A 17684-nucleotide genomic window follows, 5' to 3' on the forward strand; every position below is an offset into this window, starting at 1 on the left:
TGCCAATCTATAGAAAAAAAAGCCAAATGGCGTAGAGGAAAAAAAACAAAAAAAAAAACAAAACGCCAGAATTACTTTTTTTGGTCACCGCATTAAAATGCAATAATGGGCGATCAAAAGAACTTATCTGCAAAAAAAGTGGCATCATTAAAAACACCATCTCGGCATGCAATAAGCCCTCATCCGACCCAAGATCACGGAAAATGAAGACTTTATGGGTCTCGGAAAATGGCGCAATTTTTTTCAGCAAATTTTGTAATTTTTTTCTTACCACTTAGATAAGAGAACCTAGGCATGTTTGGTGTCTGTGAACTCAATGACCTGGAGAATCATAATGGCAGGTCAGTTTTAGCATTTAGTGAACCTAGCAAAAAAGTCATAACAAAAAAAAGTGTGGGATTGCCCTTTTTTGCAATTTCACCGCACTTGAAATTTTTTTCCCGTTTTCGAGTAAACGACATGGTAAAACCAATGGTGTCGTTCAAAAGTACAACTTGTAGCGCAAAAAAAAGAAGCCCTCACATGGCCATATTGAGGGAAAAATAAAAAAAAGTTATGGCTCTGGATAGAAGCAGGGCTGTGGAGTCGGTAAGCCAAACCTGCGACTCCGACTCCTCAATTTCCCTTACACCGACTCCAACTCCGACTCCCACACATATTGCTTATATTTAAGTGAAAAATTTATTGTAGTACAATGTGAACCTCACACATTTAATCATTTTTATGATCCAATAATCAAGATATTTAGATAGAACAGAATATATATATGTACTACCCGGTTTTCATTCTTTTTGGTACAGATACGATATGGATAGACAGATATGGATAAATGGATAGATAGAGCAGATTTCTAATCTGCTTTTGCTATTGAAAACATTATCTATGAGCTCAAAAAACCTTTCAGGTGATGCAGTTTTTTTAAAAAGATGATCAGCTTTTGCAGCTGAAAAACGTATCCTCAAAAAACAGGAAAAACGCTGTGTGTGAATGTAGCCTTAGATCAGGAATATAACAGCCATTTATAGGACATTTCATAACTTTCCCAAACTCCTATGAAAAAATATTCAGCACATCCTGCATTGAATTACTGTACCCAATTTATTATATATTTTAGGAGTCGGTCCATTTTATACCAACTCCACCAAAATGAGCACCGACTCCACGACTCAGACTCCACAGCCCTGGATAGAAGGGGAGCGAAAAATGAAAACAGCTCTGGGAGTTAAGGGGTTAAAATAGCCTTTGCCCTCTCCGATCTTCCTTATCACCAACAGAATCGGGGGTATTGGAGGGAAGAAGCCAGGCCGAAGTTCCACCACCAGCAGTGGATCCTCTTGGATTGAGAGCAGAACCATTCTACCTTCCTGTTCCCCCTGGTGGCAAAGAAGTCTATGTTCAGACCATCTCACATTTGTACAATCCTGTTGAAGATGGTTTGATTCAGTATCCATTCTCCCTGACTGAGCGAGTTGTGGCTTGGAAAGTCCGCTTTGATGTTCTCTGAAGAGCTGCTTATGACAGGAAATTGTTTTCTGCTAGGTGGAATATCCGATCCACCACCTACATTAAGGGTCTCGATTGGGTCCCCCTTGGTGATTGATGTAGGCCACTGTCACCCGATTGTCGGAGAGTATCCTGACATGATGAACCTGTAGGGATACAAGGAGCCTTCTTATTGCTAACTCCACTGCCATCAGTTCTTTAAGGCTGTGTGCCCACATAGCTTTTTTTAAGCGTTTCTGCGGCGTTTTTAAACACGCGATTCTGCCGTGGAAACGCTTAAAAAAAAAGCATTCCATGCATTTTTAATAGAAGACGCACGTGTGCCAATGGTGCGTTTTTTTTTACCACTGTGGAATCGCTTAGGCCTCTTTCACACTTCCGTTTTTGACCATCAGTCAAAATCCGCCAGTTTTTGAAAAAACGGATCTCCTATTTTTTTTGGCGGATCCGTTTTTTTCCCCATTGAGTTGCATTACCGGCGGAACTTGACAGATGGACATCCGTTGGATCCTTTTTTTGCGGATCCGCCAAAATGTTTGCGTCCGCCGGCACGCCTGGACGGTATCTCTCTCGGACTGCGGTTCCTTTAAAATTCTGCATTCAACGGGTTTGTCAAAAAAAAAAAAAACGCTCCGCTGGCATCCGTTTGCATCAGTTACAAACGGATCCGCTTTCCGCCATTTTGGCGGATTTTAACTGACAAAACAGAAGTGTGAAAGAGGCCTTGGCAGTAAAAGACGCAGCATGTTCATTAATTTTGCGGAATCACCTGCGATTCTGCATACCATCAATTATATGGGGGAAGAAAAAGAAAAAAAAAAAAAAGCTTAGGAAAACGCATGCAAAAACGCTTGTCAAAAACCACACATCCTCCATCCCATAGTCCCATGCCCATATACCCATCATACATATTCTCCATCCCATAGTCCCATGCCCATAATACATATCCTCCATCCCATAGTCCCGTGCCCTTATACATATCCGCCATCCCATAGTCCCGTGCCCATATACCCGTCATACATATCCTCCATCCCATAGTCAACCATTATGACGTCATAATGAGCGGCAGCAGGGCTTGCAACCTATGACGACATCAGCGTCGCCATGGCAACCATTGTGACATCATAATGAGGGGCGGGGCTTGATACGCACACACTTTCCCCCAGTATGTAGATAGGGGCAAAATTGTTTGGTGAATTGGAACGCACAGGGTTAAAATTTCACCTCAACATAGCTTAAGACGCTCTCGGGGTCCAGACGTGTGACACTGCCAAATTTTGAGGGAGAGGGAGAATATATACAGTGCCTACAAGTAGTATTCAACCCCCTGCAGATTTAGCAGGTTTACACATTCGAAATTAACTTGGCATTGTGACATTTGGACTGTAGATCAGCCTGGAAGTGTGAAATGCACTGCAGCAAAAAAGAATGTTATTTCTTTGTTTAATTTTTTTTTTTAAATTGTGAAAAGTTTATTCAGAGGGTCATTTATTATTCAACCCCTCAAACCACCAGAATTCTGTTTGGTTCCCCTAAAGTATTAAGAAGTATTTCAGGCACAAAGAACAATGAGCTTCACATGTTTGGATTAATTATCTCTTTTTCCAGCCTTTTCTGACTATTTAAGACCCTCCCCAAACTTGTGAACAGCACTCATACATGGTCAACATGGGAAAGACAAAGGAGCATTCCAAGGCCATCAGAGACAAGATTGTGGAGGGTCACAAGGCTGGCAAGGGGTACAAAACCCTTTCCAAGGAGTTGGGCCTACCTGTCTCTACTGATGGGAGCATCATCCGGAAGTGGAAGGCTTATGGAACTACTGTTAGCCTTCCACGGCCTGGACAGCCTTTGAAAGTTTCCTCCCGTGCCGAGGCCAGGCTTGTCCGAAGAGTCAAGGCTAACCCAAGGACAACAAGGAAGGAGCTCTGGGAAGATCTCATGGCAGTGGGGACATTGGTTTCAGTCAATACCATAAGTAACGTACTCCACCGCAATGGTCTCCGTTCCAGACGAGCCCGTAAGGTACCTTTACTTTCAAAGCGTCATGTCAAGGCTCGTCTACAGTTTGCTCATGATCACTTGGAGGACTCTGAGACAGACTGGTTCAAGGTTCTCTGGTCTGATGAGACCAAGATCGAGATCTTTGGTGCCAACCACACACGTGACGTTTGGAGACTGGATGGCACTGCATACGACACCAAGAATACCATCCCTACAGTCAAGCATGGTGGTGGCAGCATCATGCTGTGGGGCTGTTTCTCAGCCAAGGGGCCTGGCCATCTGGTCCGCATCCATGGGAAGATGGATAGCACGGGCTACCTGGAGATTTTGGCCAAGAACCTCCGCTCCTCCATCAAGGATCTTAAGATGGGTCGTCATTTCATCTTCCAACAAGACAACGACCCAAAGCACACAGCCAAGAAAACCAAGGCCTGGTTCAAGAGGCAAAAGAATCAAGGTGTTGGAGTGGCCTAGTCAGTCTCCTGACCTTAACCCAATTGAAAACTTGTGGAAGGAGCTCAAGATTAAAGTCCACATGAGACACCCAAAGAACCTAGATAACTTGGAGAAGATCTGCATGGAGGAGTGGGCCAAGATAACTCCAGAGACCTGTGCCGGCCTGATCAGGTCTTATAAAAGACGATTATTAGCTGTAATTGCAAACAAGGGTTATTCCACAAAATATTAAACCTAGGGGTTGAATAATAATTGACCCACACTTGTATGTTTAAAATTTATTAAAATTTAACTGAGCAACATAACTTTTTGGTTTGTAAAATTTATGCATGTTAATAAATCCTGCTCTTTTGGGTGAAGTTTGAAGGCTCTAACTTATTTGCATCTTATCAAACCTGCTAAATCTGCAGGGGGTTGAATACTACTTGTAGGCACTGTATATATTTCAATATTACATATTTACAGTTTATTACGGTTTGTGTGCTAAAGTTGTATTCCAATAAATATATGGTATATTGTGTTCTAAATATCTTGAATATTGTATCATAAAAATGATTAAATGTCTGATGTTCACATTATACTACAATAAATTTTTCACTTAAATATAAGCAATATATGTGGGAGTCGGAGTCGTGGAGTCAGAGTCTGTGTAAAGGGCCTGTCACACTAAGCGATATCGCTAGCAATATTGCTAGAACGTCACTGGTTTTTGTGACGTAGCAGCGATATCGCTATGTGTAATACTTACCTCCGACCGGCTCCCTGTTGGTTATAACTGATCGCGCGAGAACGTCCTGGGCCGTTTCTCGTAGTCAGCTTCCTGCTGGGCTTCCTGTGGCGCCGACGAGCGACGTGTGGACGTCAGGATCGCCTCGTCTGACAGGTAAGTAGCGACCCCTGCTATGTCGCTGGTGAGATCTGCCTGTGTGGCAGCTTACTAGCGACCACTTAGCGATGCACCAGTGATCCTGACAGCGTCATATTGCTGGTCAGGATCGCTGGTGCATCGCTAAGAGTGACAGTACCTTAAGGGAAATTGAGGAGTCGGAGTCGCAGGTTTGGCTTACCGACTCCACAGCCCTGTGAAATATCAAGTCTATATTTTTGGAGACCAAGTGAGCAATGCTCATTTCCCCCCACTGAAGAGAGACAATGAAGAAACTATACAACTACAATTAGATGCACACAAGTACTTGCATCAGATCACATGATATAAGTGCACAATGGAATATGCAGATCAATGAAATACATTTCAGTTATGTTCACAGTACCATAATATTATTGGGTATCCTCAGGACCAAAATGCATGGCAAGCATGTATCGTCATTAGAGCGGGCTCAACAAATACAACCTGAACTGCAGGTAATAAGTTGAACAGCGCCCCGTTTATAGTATCTGTTCCGGGTTTCATGCATGTATACTTTTGCCACCATCCTTGCTGGCCCAAATATAACTTGTTATTATTATTGTTATTGTTGTTATTACCACCCAGTTTATAGGTTCAATCAGCAAAAAGTGCATGAGGATATGACTACAGATTTATCTCAGTTATAACCCTCTGAAAGCCAAAGAATTTATGATAAAAATTTATGGCAGGTGATATTCAATTTTACTTTGGAAAGGTGTTTTTTTTTTTACGGTCTTATACACACAGACCTGTCAATGCCGAAGCAGCGCAGGGAGAAAACAGCCAGTAGGGGGAAGGAGATTGAGAGGTCTGGACTATTCATGCCTCTCTGCACTTCCCTCCCTCCAGTTTTCGCCATTTCAGAGAAACATACCAGGCTTCAGTCTTGCCACCTGGCTCAGATTCATCCTGCCCATTGATTGGACAGCACAAATTGACAGGTTCCATTTAAGGCAAAAAGCACACGGCAACAACTTATAAGGGTGACAGTTGAAAGGGATCTGTTAGGGTATCAAAGAATGCCAAGGCTGGCACCCCAGAAAGCTATAAAAAAAAGTAAGGAAAACTGAGGAATGAGAGAAAGAAAAGGAAAAAAAGAAAAAAGTCACACGTCTTAGGCCTTTTTCACACTTCCGTTTTTGACCATCAGTCAAAATCCGGCAGTTTTTGAAAAAACGGATCCGCCATTTTTTTTGGCGGATCTGTTTTTTCCCCCATTGAGTTGCATTACCGGCGGATGTTGACGGATGGCCATCCGTTGGATCCGTTTTTTTGCGGATCCACCAAAATGTTTGCGTCCGCCGGCATGCCTGGACGGACCCTGCAACTTTTTTTGGCTGTAGGATCCGTATTTTACAGTGCGCATGCCCGGAGAAAGGAAGTCAGCCGGGGATTTAACCCCGAAATCCTTTCTGGCGGTGGAAAAAAAAATAAAAAATTCTCTCGGACTGCGGTTCCTTTAAAATTCTGCATTCAACAGATCCGTCAAAAAAACGGTTACAAACGGATCCGCTTTCCGCCATTTTGGTGGATTTTAACTGACAAGAAAAAACGGAAGTGTGAAAGAGGCCTTAGGCTACTTTCAGACTTGCGTTATGAGGTGCAGTGCAGGGCCGCCGCTAAGCTCCGCCCCCCGGTCAGCTCCTTCTATGGGCACATGACGCTGCATGCAACCGGCGTACCCTTTAATTAGCGTTGGGTACGCCGGCCGTGCACTGGTATGTTTTTGCCCCTTTTTGCGCTGCGCCGACATGCGCCAAACGCACCGTGTTGCATTTTTGTGCGCTCAGCGCAGCACAAGAAGGGCGCATGTGCCGGCAAAAACATACCAGCGCACAGCCAGCGTACCCAACACTAAATATAGGGTACACCGGTCGCATGCAGCATCATGCGCCCATAGGAGGAGCTGACTGGAGGAGGCGTGGCTGGGGCAGAGCTGTGCCTCATAACACAAGTCTGAAAGTAGCCTTAACCCTGGCATGGCCAGGCACCCCTAACAGAACCTGACAGCACTGCAATACTAAGCACTAGAAGCTATTGTTGCCAAGCACAGTGTAATCAATGAGCCAAATAAGACAAGAAGGCAAAGTTCACACTAGGTATTTATGCTAATTTTAAGCTGCGTTTTACAGTACCAGCAAGCAACGCCCATGAGATTTTAGAAATCTCAAGCACGCACATATTGTTTTGTCATCAGTATTTGTGCTTTGAATTTTTTTTTTTTTTTAAACAGAGCACTCTCACTGTTTTTCACCCACTGACATGAATGAAAAAAAAAAAAAAAAAAAAAGAAACGCACCAGAACATGCAGGAATAATGATTTGCTGCGTTTTGCGTACCAAAACCAGATTTTATGGAATAGGACATTTTTTTTCCCAACACTAAATTTTATCAGCATGCACAAGAGACAACTCTATAGCGCATGCCAGAACCACTGCAAGAAAATATGCTTTTTTTCAGCAGCTTCTTTCCTGCCAAGAGATCAGGTTTTCCTGCAGAAAAAAAAAAAAGAATGCTGAAAAGATGCCTAATGTGAACTTTGTTTAAGACATGAAACTTAAGGAAAAACCTCCATGTGCTGAAATAGTATAAATAGCTACCAAATTGCAAAGGGCAGTCAAGAGCTCTCAATAGATCTGATCATTTGCATGGTGAACCCACATCTTTGGGCTCCCTTATACAGCAAGTCTCAGCTACAGAGCTGCCAACACCTAGAAGCCTCACATGCATGCCCCATATATATGCAAAGAGCTAAAAACAGGTGCTGTCCAGATAAGAGCCCAAAACAAAGGGCCAGTGTACCAATAAGATACTGTCATGAGCAGACATACTGAGGATTAGCAGCAGGGTGACTAAACAAGGCTGCCTCTGCTGAAGAATGCATGCTACTGAGGAGAGCGCCAGCTGGAATCACATGCCATGTCCCAAGGCAGCCAAATATTTTAAAGAGGATTATTAACAGGCCAATAGGCTTACTATACTCAAAATCTCATTGCATGAGCAATTCCCATGTAATTAGATTGACTGTACTATCAAATCCAGTACACTGTCACATTAGGAGAATGTTCTATTAAACAAGATGGCTCAATATTTCTCTACTAAAATATAGAACTCAGTGGATTAGTGATGTATGCAGAAGAAGACAACAGGTACTGCTAGAGGCCTGTACACACCAGGGAGATGGACTGGTCCGTGAGCCCTTAGACAGAACTAGCACATTTGATATGGGATTGTCTACGGTTTACAAGCAGTCCTTGCAGCGATGAATGCTGCCATGCACAAGTATTTTGTTAATATGGCAAATAATGTTAACGGATTGGTACAGTTTTAAGTGAAAAAAAGAAGGATATTTATACAAGTACATGGATCCACAAGCACAGCAATTCCTTGACAAGGATATTGTTACAAAATGAAATATTTTACATTGCCTACATAGCACCATCATATTCCACAGCACTTTACATATATTGTCATCACTGGCTTCATTGGGGCTCAATCTAAATTCCCTATCGGTATGTCTTTAGAATGTGGGAGGAAACCGGAGAACCTGGGGGAAGCACACAGACACAGTGAGAATATACAAACTCCTTGCAGATGTCCCTGGTGCGATTTGAACCCAGAGCTGCAAAGCAACAGTACTAACCACTGAGCCACCATGCTGCTGCATATTATCACACAGTGGTCAAAACTCAAGGCACCCTACCCAAGTCTGAGAATGAAGAGGCCACAGATAAGGCTTATAAAGGTTTTTCCCTGTGCAGCATCATGCCTGGTCCACTCAATAACTGGTGCTGGCTGTAGAAGTCTGTACAGTTAGGGGCTGCTGCGCACAGAAAGCAACCCCCTTATCTTTGGGATCGGCTTGGAACCTCAGCTGTCACAAAGGTAAGACCTATCCAAGAAGTGTGCCGTTATTTGAGGAATAGAATAACCCGTGTGTTTATTAGAATAGGCATTTTCTGACTTTCACCAACTAATCTAATAAGAGTGATGTATATAAGATTTAGGCTACGTTCACACGTAGCGGAACTCCTGCAGAAGTTACCGTGAGAATTCTGAAATTCCATTCCGTGGGAAAACCACATTTTAAATTCCTGCGATTTTCCAGCGGAAAAACTAGCGATTTGCAAGCGTAATTAGCGTTTAAACACACCGCATCGCTTGGAGAACTGATTGACAGGTTGGTCACACTCGTCAGTGTTTGACGAGTGTGACCAACTTTTTACTACTGAGGCTGCCTATAGTAGTCAGTAGTAAAAGATAAAATGTAAAAAGAGAAAAAAAAGTAACAAATATTGTTGGTCTCACCTTCCGGCGTCCCGTGCAGCCTTCCCGCCTCTCTCCACGCTCCTGGTCCCAGTAATCCTTTGTGCAAATGACCGCAAGACATCGCACTCACACGAGATCGTGACGTCATCACGGTCATTCTCGCAAAGGATAACTGGGACCAGGAGCATGGAGAGAGGCGGGAAGGCTGCGCGGGACGCCAGAAGGTGAGAATAACAATATTTCTTTTATTTCATTTCTATTTTTTACAGGGATATGGCACCCACAGCCTGGAGGACAGTCTCCTCCGGACAGTGGGCACCATCCACAAATGTTCTGCTTACTTTTTGAATGGTGGGCACAGCCACATGCGGGAAGTAAGCGGAACAATGCAATCCTATGGGTGCGGGATCGCCACGATTCCGCTAAATTAATGAGCATGCTGCGGTTACCGCAGAGCAATACCGCCGCAGAAAAAAACGCAGCATTAGCACAGCATTGCGGAATCCCATAGGATTGCATGGGATGCTTGTTTTTCGCAGCAAAATCGTGCGTTTAAAACCACCGCAAAAAAAACGCGACGTGTGAACTCAGCCTTAATTTGTAGTCAATTGTTTCTGCAGAGAGGAAGAGGTCTAGAACTCTATTGCCAACTATAGAAAGTAGCAATCCTACAAGTCAATATCTACCCTTTAACGAGCCTACCTCTTGGATACTGGTCAGACGCCTCTCGCACCCTGCGCTGATGAGGGGCAGTACCCCCAAAACAGTGTCTGCAAATTGAGCTTCTGGTTACGGCTTTTATCCTAATAAAAGCCGAAACAGAAGCTCAATTTGCAGACACTGTTTTGGGGTACTGCCCCTCATCAGCGCAGGGTGCGAGAGGCATCTGACCAGTATCCAAGAGGTAGTGGTTCTCCTTGAGGAGAGGGACATGTTGAGCACTCTCCACAAGGAGCAGTGTTACCCTTTGGCTAAACTGTTAGATAACAAGTGTAAGATACTTAATGAGCTGTAACAATCAGTTCAGTGGTGACAGGCCACCATAGCAGGTGTGGGGCTGGACACATTAGGAAGCCAGATACGGGGAAAAATATTTGCCTCTAAACTGGTGTTCTAACATATGTCCAACACCACACCTACAATGGTGGCCTGTCACTAGATAAGTGGCTTCCATCCAGAGATCAGAGGTGGCTCCCCGAGGAGACCACCGCTTGCAATTACCAGGCTGGGACATGGAGCAGGCTGAAGCTCACGCTGCACATATGGGAACAAGCCTTGTCCAGGTGCCGGGAAGAAAGCCTTCCATCTACTGACAGCAAGCAGAGGAGGCCTGACCACACAGGAACCGCCACAACACAGTCCCACAGGACCCGACCTCATGACTGTGCCCATCACCTGGGCCGCCACAAGCCCTGCAGGCACCGGGGTCACCAATGGCGGCGACAGCACTAAGCAACCCAGGTGTCCTCATTGCCCTCTAACAGAGGCCGTGTACCTGAGCACTCGGCGCCGCTCCAGCTCTGGACGAGCAGCACAGCAGCGATTAAGAGCCCGGACCCGTTCATGTTGCAGCGCGCCCCGGCCACACAGGTTACCAGCGTCTTTTCTCTTCACCGTCCGACAGCCAATGGAGACGAGGAGCGGGTCACCTGCTTCCTGAAGTCCGTGGGCGGAGCGCAGCTCGACGCACTTCCGGTGTTCGCCAATGTCCTCACGTAGTGGGTGGGGTGTAATGGCTGCAGCGTCCTCAGCGCGTGACACACGACGACCATGTGACCTCCAGTGTGTATCAGACGAACCGGGTGCTCCGTCTCCTCCAGTAGATGGCGCTGTGGGTGGTACTGGCGCTATGCTTGCTGCACGCTGAGAACAGTGGGGTGTGCGCGTCATGGCCACTGTTTCCCCATACCTTGTCATTTGTAGGCCCCTCCTCATCTTGGAGGTGTTGTCGGCGATGTCACGGTATGAGGATGATGTTTTTATGCGTCCTGTTTCTTATTCGGGGCTGAAGTTTTATGCGTCCTGTTTCTTATTCGGGGCTGAAGTTTTATGCGTCCTGTTTCTTATTCGGGGCTGAAGTTTTATGCGTCCTGTTTCTTATTCGGGGCTGAAGTTTTATGCGTCCTGTTTCTTATTCGGGGCTGAAGTTGGTTTCTTAGGCCTCTTTCACACTTCAGTTTTTTGCATCAGTCAAAATCTGCCAAAAGGACGGATGGCGGATCCGTTTTAGTACTGATGACAATGGATGCCACCTGTCCGTTTTTTTGACGGATCCGACAAATGAAGAATTTTAAAGGAGAGAGAGAGAGAGAGAGTAATTTTTCATTTGAGCTAGGAAATGTATCAAATGTATTTTTTTTTGGGACCTATCCAGGATTGAGGTGACTTTGGGGGTCCTATACATTGGGAAACCCCCAAAAGTTGTACCATTTTAAAAACAGCAACCCCTGACATATTGAAAACTGCTGTCAGGTAGTTTATTAACCCTTCAGGTGATTTTCAGGAACTAATGCAATGTGGCATGACAGAAATGAAAAAGTGTATTTTTACCACCTAAATGTCGCTGACTTCTGAACAGGTTACAACAGCTGTCAGACTCTAAGGCCGCTATTTGGTCCTTAATTGCCGTTGCAAACATCAGGACCACACAATCATGATCTTAGGGTGCAGATGGGGATAAAGAGGAAGCCCCCACACTCTCTTAACCATTTATATGATGATGTCATTATTGACAGCAGCATCTAAGGGGTTAAAAAGATTTGGGCGGTGCAAACACTGATCGTGGCTGATGCAGCAAGTTGTCAGCTATAGTGTACAGCCGACAGATGCTGGATTGTCACCTGTATGGGGAGACTATTTTCTTATATCTCACATCAGTTAAAAGACGTATTGGCAGTCATTAAGGGGTTAAGAAGCCAACCAACTTCAGCCTTGTCTCATACGTGGGGTCTGACCCATATCGTTAGAATGGCGCTGCAGTGCACTTACTGACGCCCAATCCATTCCCCGTGGGGCTGCACTGGGCTCTTTCTTGCAGCCTGCCCGATAGGGAAAGCTTGGAGCGGCTGTCGGGTATGCGCTATACGGCACCATTGTACTGCGGAGGAGGGTGCCCTTCTGCCCATCCGTGGAGGCACACCCCACCAATCCTATAGCACCGCCATGGTGTTCCTCGCTATATAAGGCCGGGATCACACATGCGAGGAATACAGCCAAGTCTCACATGTTAATACCCGGCACTGCCTCCGACACTCAGGAGCAGAGCGTGCGGCCACAGAGCAATACATGGAGCCGCAAGCTCCCAAGTGCCGGGTATTAACATGCGAGACGTGGCTGTATTCCTCGCATGTGTGATCCCAGCCTGATACTGACACAACTGTGACTCAGGCCTGTTTCACACTTCAGTCTTCTGGCGTCAGTCAAAACCGTCTTCGCGATGGAAGGACGGATCCGTCGAAAATAGTGAAAAACGGATGCAACTGATCCGTTTTTTCGACGGATCCGTCTAGCAGATCTGCTTAATCAGTCGCATCCGTTTTTTTTCATCCGTTTCTTCGACAGATCCGTTTTTCCAGAAGCCAGATGGGAGTGTTAGGGTTGCGGATCGTAATAAATATATAATAAAGTGCGATCGCAACCCGGAGTCCACCATGCAGAGATGACAACTCAAATGATGGTGCTGCACCTGGACTTGGGCAGTCCCACCACAAAGTCCATACCGACCATCTCCCAGGGCCTGTCCGCTACCGGCAGGGCGTAAAGTAGCCCAGCGGGCCGCTGCCAAGGGGACTTATTCTGAGACGCACACCTGAATATAGTCCTTGATGTCACGGGCCATATGCGGCCACCAGTACGTCCTTGCCAGAAGTTCAGAGGTTCGTTTTGTCCCAATATGTCCACCCACCCTGGACGAGTGAGCCCAAGAGAGGACCTCCGGTCACAGAAGGGCAAGGACAAATGTCTTGTCCGGAGCGACTGACACAAGGGCGACTGGAGCCACGGTCCTCAGGCTCTTGGATGGGACAATCAGCCGAGGCTCCTCCTCCAATGACACCACGGAGCGATAAAGAGCATCGGCGCGGACGTTCTCTCCGGAGAGAAAATATAGGGTAAAGTGGAACTGGGAGAAGAACAGGGACCATCTGGTCTGGCGAGAGTTCAGCTGCTGGGCCGTTTGCAAATACACCAAGTTTTTGTGGTCGGTGAACACCTGGAAAGGGTGGAGCGCCACCTCCAGGAGGTGTCTCCACTCTGAAAAGGCCAACTTCATCGCTAGCAACTCCATGTCCACGATGGAATAATTCCTTTCCGCCGGTGTGAAGGTCTTGGAGAAAAAGAAGCATGGCTGCTTCCGACCTTGCATATCCTTCTGAAAAAAGACCGCTCCAGCACCGACGGAAGAGGCATCCACCTCCAGTATGAAGGGTGTCACGGTCACGCACGGCTGGACACAGCGCCTCCAGCAGAGCAGATTTAGATGACACGCGTGACCCTGGATGCACCGCCTCCAGTTGGGCGAATTTAAATAATAAAACGTGCAGCTGGATACGCCGCCTCCAACAGGCGAATTTCGGAAATACACGTATGTCTGGAAACCCCGCCTCCAGTAAGGTGAATTTAAACAATAAAAGGGAAAACCTGGGTAACAATAACAATGGTGGCCCTGCGATAGGGAACGGGGAAGTGGAGACCTCCTGCACTCCCCTGAGTCAGTGTCTCTACACTCCTAATGTTCCCTAGGCCGGTTCCGCACCGGGTGACAATCAGGAACCTAAAAACCCTGACTCGCCCTGCACCTAAACTCTCACTAGTGAAGTGGACGGTGCGGAAACTAATCCCACCACTGCACTAAAACACACATAAGGAAAAGAGACAAAACAGGGGAACACCACTTAGCTTTGCTCTGTTGCTTACGCTCCCAGCAACAGAGCCCACCACCTGCGTGCATCTTTTCCTCCGACCGGATCCAACACCATAGTGCAGCCTCGGAGCAAACAGAGTCCACCACCTGCGTGCAGCTGTCCAGAAAGAGTCCAGCATATGAGTCCAGCTTTCCAGCAAAACCAGCATCATGAGTGCAGCTCTACACCATAGCTGCCACTCCACCAAGCCATGCAAGAACTCCTTGCTGACACCATAGCTACCTCCACCAAGCCATGCCAGCCCTCCTTGCAGACACCATAGCTGCCACTCCAGGACTCTCACTGAGCTGCCCGGGACTCTCCTTCAGCTCCATCCTTCACCCAGGCTTGCTTGTAACTGAGGGCTATCACCAACGTGAGTGAGCACAACTGACACACCTTTATTGAGCAAACACACCTGTTAAGGATTCCCGTGCAACTACACCAACCACCACCGTGGGCAAAACTATCTCCAAAAACACCAGTGCAATGACCATACTGGCCACCGGGGCAAAACTTTCTCTAAGCACACCAGTACAATGACCATACTGGCCACCGGGGGCAAAACGATCTCTAAGCACAAAGCTTAGAGAGAGGAAAAAAAAAGGTTACCAGTGCTTTTATCTGACATGATCTCGCATGGATCATGACAAAGGGCTTATCTACATCAGGATGATGTAGAATGGGAGCACTAGCGAAATGGGACTTAATGGAGGAGAAGTCCTCGGAGACCTGCATCGACCACAACTTGGGATTTGCGCCCTTCTTGGTGAGGGCCACCAAGGGGGCTACCAAAATTGAGAAGTGGGGGGATGAATTGGCGATAGAAATTTATGAACCCCATAAAGCGCTGCACCGCTTTGAGAGAATGGGGCTCCTGCCAATCCATCACAACCTGTAGCTTGGCAGGATCCATAGCCAATCCCTGGGCAGAGATGATATAGCCCAAGAAAGGCAAGGACTCCTGCTCAAACACACACTTCTCCAACTTGGCATAGAGGGAGTTTGCCCGCAGGAAGTCGAAAACTTTGCAAACATCTCTCCGGTGGGAGTCGATATCTGGAGAGTAGATGAGAATGTCATCCAGGTAGACTACTACCGAGGTGGTAAGCATATCCCGGAAGATATCGTTCACAAAGTCTTGCAAGACGGCCGGGGCATTACAGAGCCCGAAGGGCATCACCAGGTATTCATAGTGCCCGTCCCTGGTGTTAAATGCGGTCTTCCATTCGTCCCCCTAGTGGATGCGAATCAGGTTGTAAGCCCCCCGCAGATCGAGTTTGGTAAACACTCTCGCTCCCCGTAGCCTATCAAACAGCTCCAATATCAGGGGCAGAGGGTATTCATTCTTAGCGGTGATAGCATTACGACCCCAGTAAGGGGTAGCTCTCCGATCTTCTTCTGGAATCCAGCCCCAGCAGGTGACACGGACTTCCTAATGTTACACCCGATCCCTGTCCTGGCTCTGCGCCCCGGTCTGCCGCTGCTCCCCGTCCAGGGCACTCACCTCGTGCCTTGCGCGCTGTCCCTGTGCAGACTCTGGCTCTCTGTGTGTTCCACGCTGCTTCTCAGCGTTCAGGTCTCTCTCCTTCCCCCACCTCCTGGCGTCCTGTCGGCAGGTCATCAGCCAAAGCTATTAGGGCACACGCGTGCTCTCTCCAGGCTTCTTAAAGGGACAGCGTGCAATTTTCAAAATAGGCAATAATCCAATGGCAGTGCACTGGCTGTTATTTCTGGCCTCTCCTCCATAGGGTGAGTGCCGGAACAACAAGTATCAATCATTGCTACATCCGGTTCTGTTGCTAGCCTGTCTGCGCTGCGTAGCAGCCTCTGTGCATTTTCTTATGTTGTCTGTCTCCACAGAAATATCTGAATTCTGATAACCCTGGTTATACCTGCAACCATCTGGGCGAAAGCCATCCCATTTCGCCAACAGCTATCCGAGTCCGAGAACTGAGTCAAGGTTACCGGAGCCAGCTACACACCATCTACCCGGATCCAGGACCCGTCTCATTACGAACTCTGTTGTCATTTCTGTTATCCCTTTTGGTCCCGCTGGGACAGCTGCCACGTGTCCGGGGTCCAACTGGAGGTAGCACCTGTGTCCTCCGGGTATTCCATTCTGGTCCTGTCTTAGGGGCTTTACTACGGGTACCGGGGGCTCACTAGTTACGCCCCCTTCGGAGCCCCCGTACCGTGGTCCCGAGGTTCCACTTTAAAAATAAAAAACGAATGTAAACTTCACCATCTCTGCCTCCGCTTCCATTCGCTACAGATTGCTCTGGCCATGGAATCTGCTGGACCCCAGAGGCCTCCGACTATGGAACTGTGCCAAGAGGTGACTGGTTTAAGAGATCAACAGGACAAGATCACGACGTATCTACGTAACCTGTCCACCCGCATGGATTCTCTGCTGAACCCGGCTGCTCCAGTTTCATCTACCAGCATCCAGGTACCTGCCGTCACAGCAAGCAAGGGCCCTCGCCTGGCGGCTCCTACCCGCTTCCACGGTGATCCCACTCAGTGTCAGGGCTTTCTCAATCTGTGTACCTTACACTTCAAAATCTTGGGGCACATGTTTGCTTCTGACAGTGCCAAAGTGGGCTTCATTATGTCACATCTAGCAGAGAGGCTCTCGCCTGGCTAAATCCGTTATGGGAGAGAGGAGACCCGCTGGTTAATGATCTTCAATCTTTCCTAGAGACTTTTCGCAGGACCTTCGATGAACCTGGCCGGGTCACGTCGACCGCTTCTGCCCTGCTTCGCTTACGCCAAGGAACCCTCACGGTGGCCTAGTATGCTGTTCAGTTCCGCACCCTCTCGTCTGAGTTATCCTGGAACAATGAGGCCTTGCTGGCTACCTTCTGGGAGGGCCTATCTGAAAAAATCAAGGATGAGCTCGTGGGACGTGACAGGCCTACCACCTTGGATGATCTGATTTCCTTGTCGACCCGGATTGACCTGCGTTTTCAGGAATGCTCCTTGGAGATCAATCGAGACATGAGGTCCTACCACCTGGACTCTAGTTCTTCCAAAATGGCTACCTCACCTTCTTCTCCTGAAGGTATGGAGGTTGACCGAGTAGGTTTTGCCTGCCGCCGCCATGAGTCACGTCGCAAGGAGCGAAGTTGTCTCTATTGTGGTAGTTCCAAACATCTGATCCAATCTTGTCCAAAGAAGTCGGGAAACTCCAGTGCCTAGGTTCGGTAAGAGAGGCCACCCTAGGTAGAGAATATTCCTCTCCTTCGTTGCAGATCTCGGTCTATGTATCCTGCGGAGCAATAAAATTTTCTGGACTATGTCTGTTGGATTCCGGGGCCTCCGGGAATTTTATCCAGCAGACGCTTGTGGATCATTACCGCCTACCAGTCCAGGCTCTTCCCAATCCGTTGCGGGTAACCGCTGTCGATTGGCAAGCCACTGACCGAACCCATCCAGTTCCAGACTGAGCCAGTGGAACTCCGGGTAGGTCTAATGCATTCTGAAAGAATCCATTTTTATGTATACCCTGGTTTGTCTCACCCCTTGCTTTTAGGTTCACCATGGTTTCAGAGACATGAACCAGTCCTGAATTGGAGAAGAGGTGTGATTCTGCGTTGGGGAGATTCCTGCTCGGACCGTTGCTTAACCCGGATAGAACCAGT

The 17684-nt window shown here is 47.3% G+C and overlaps 1 protein-coding gene across 1 annotated transcript in view; it reads right to left on the bottom strand.

The window, feature by feature from the left end:
• BSG (basigin (Ok blood group)) overlaps window positions 1–10821 on the bottom strand; it is an 89429-nt gene extending 78608 nt beyond the window's left edge. The window contains exon 1 of the mRNA XM_073586291.1: window positions 10635–10821. Coding sequence (XP_073442392.1) covers window positions 10635–10704 — 70 coding nt within the window. The 5' untranslated portion in view covers window positions 10705–10821. The remainder of the gene's footprint in view (window positions 1–10634) is intronic.
• Between the last annotated feature and the right edge of the window lie 6863 nt (window positions 10822–17684).

Source organism: Dendrobates tinctorius, unplaced genomic scaffold (genome assembly GCF_039654945.1).
Source record: "Dendrobates tinctorius isolate UK_male_01 unplaced genomic scaffold, ASM3965494v1 ptg000092l, whole genome shotgun sequence".
NCBI lineage: Eukaryota > Metazoa > Chordata > Amphibia > Anura > Dendrobatidae > Dendrobates > Dendrobates tinctorius.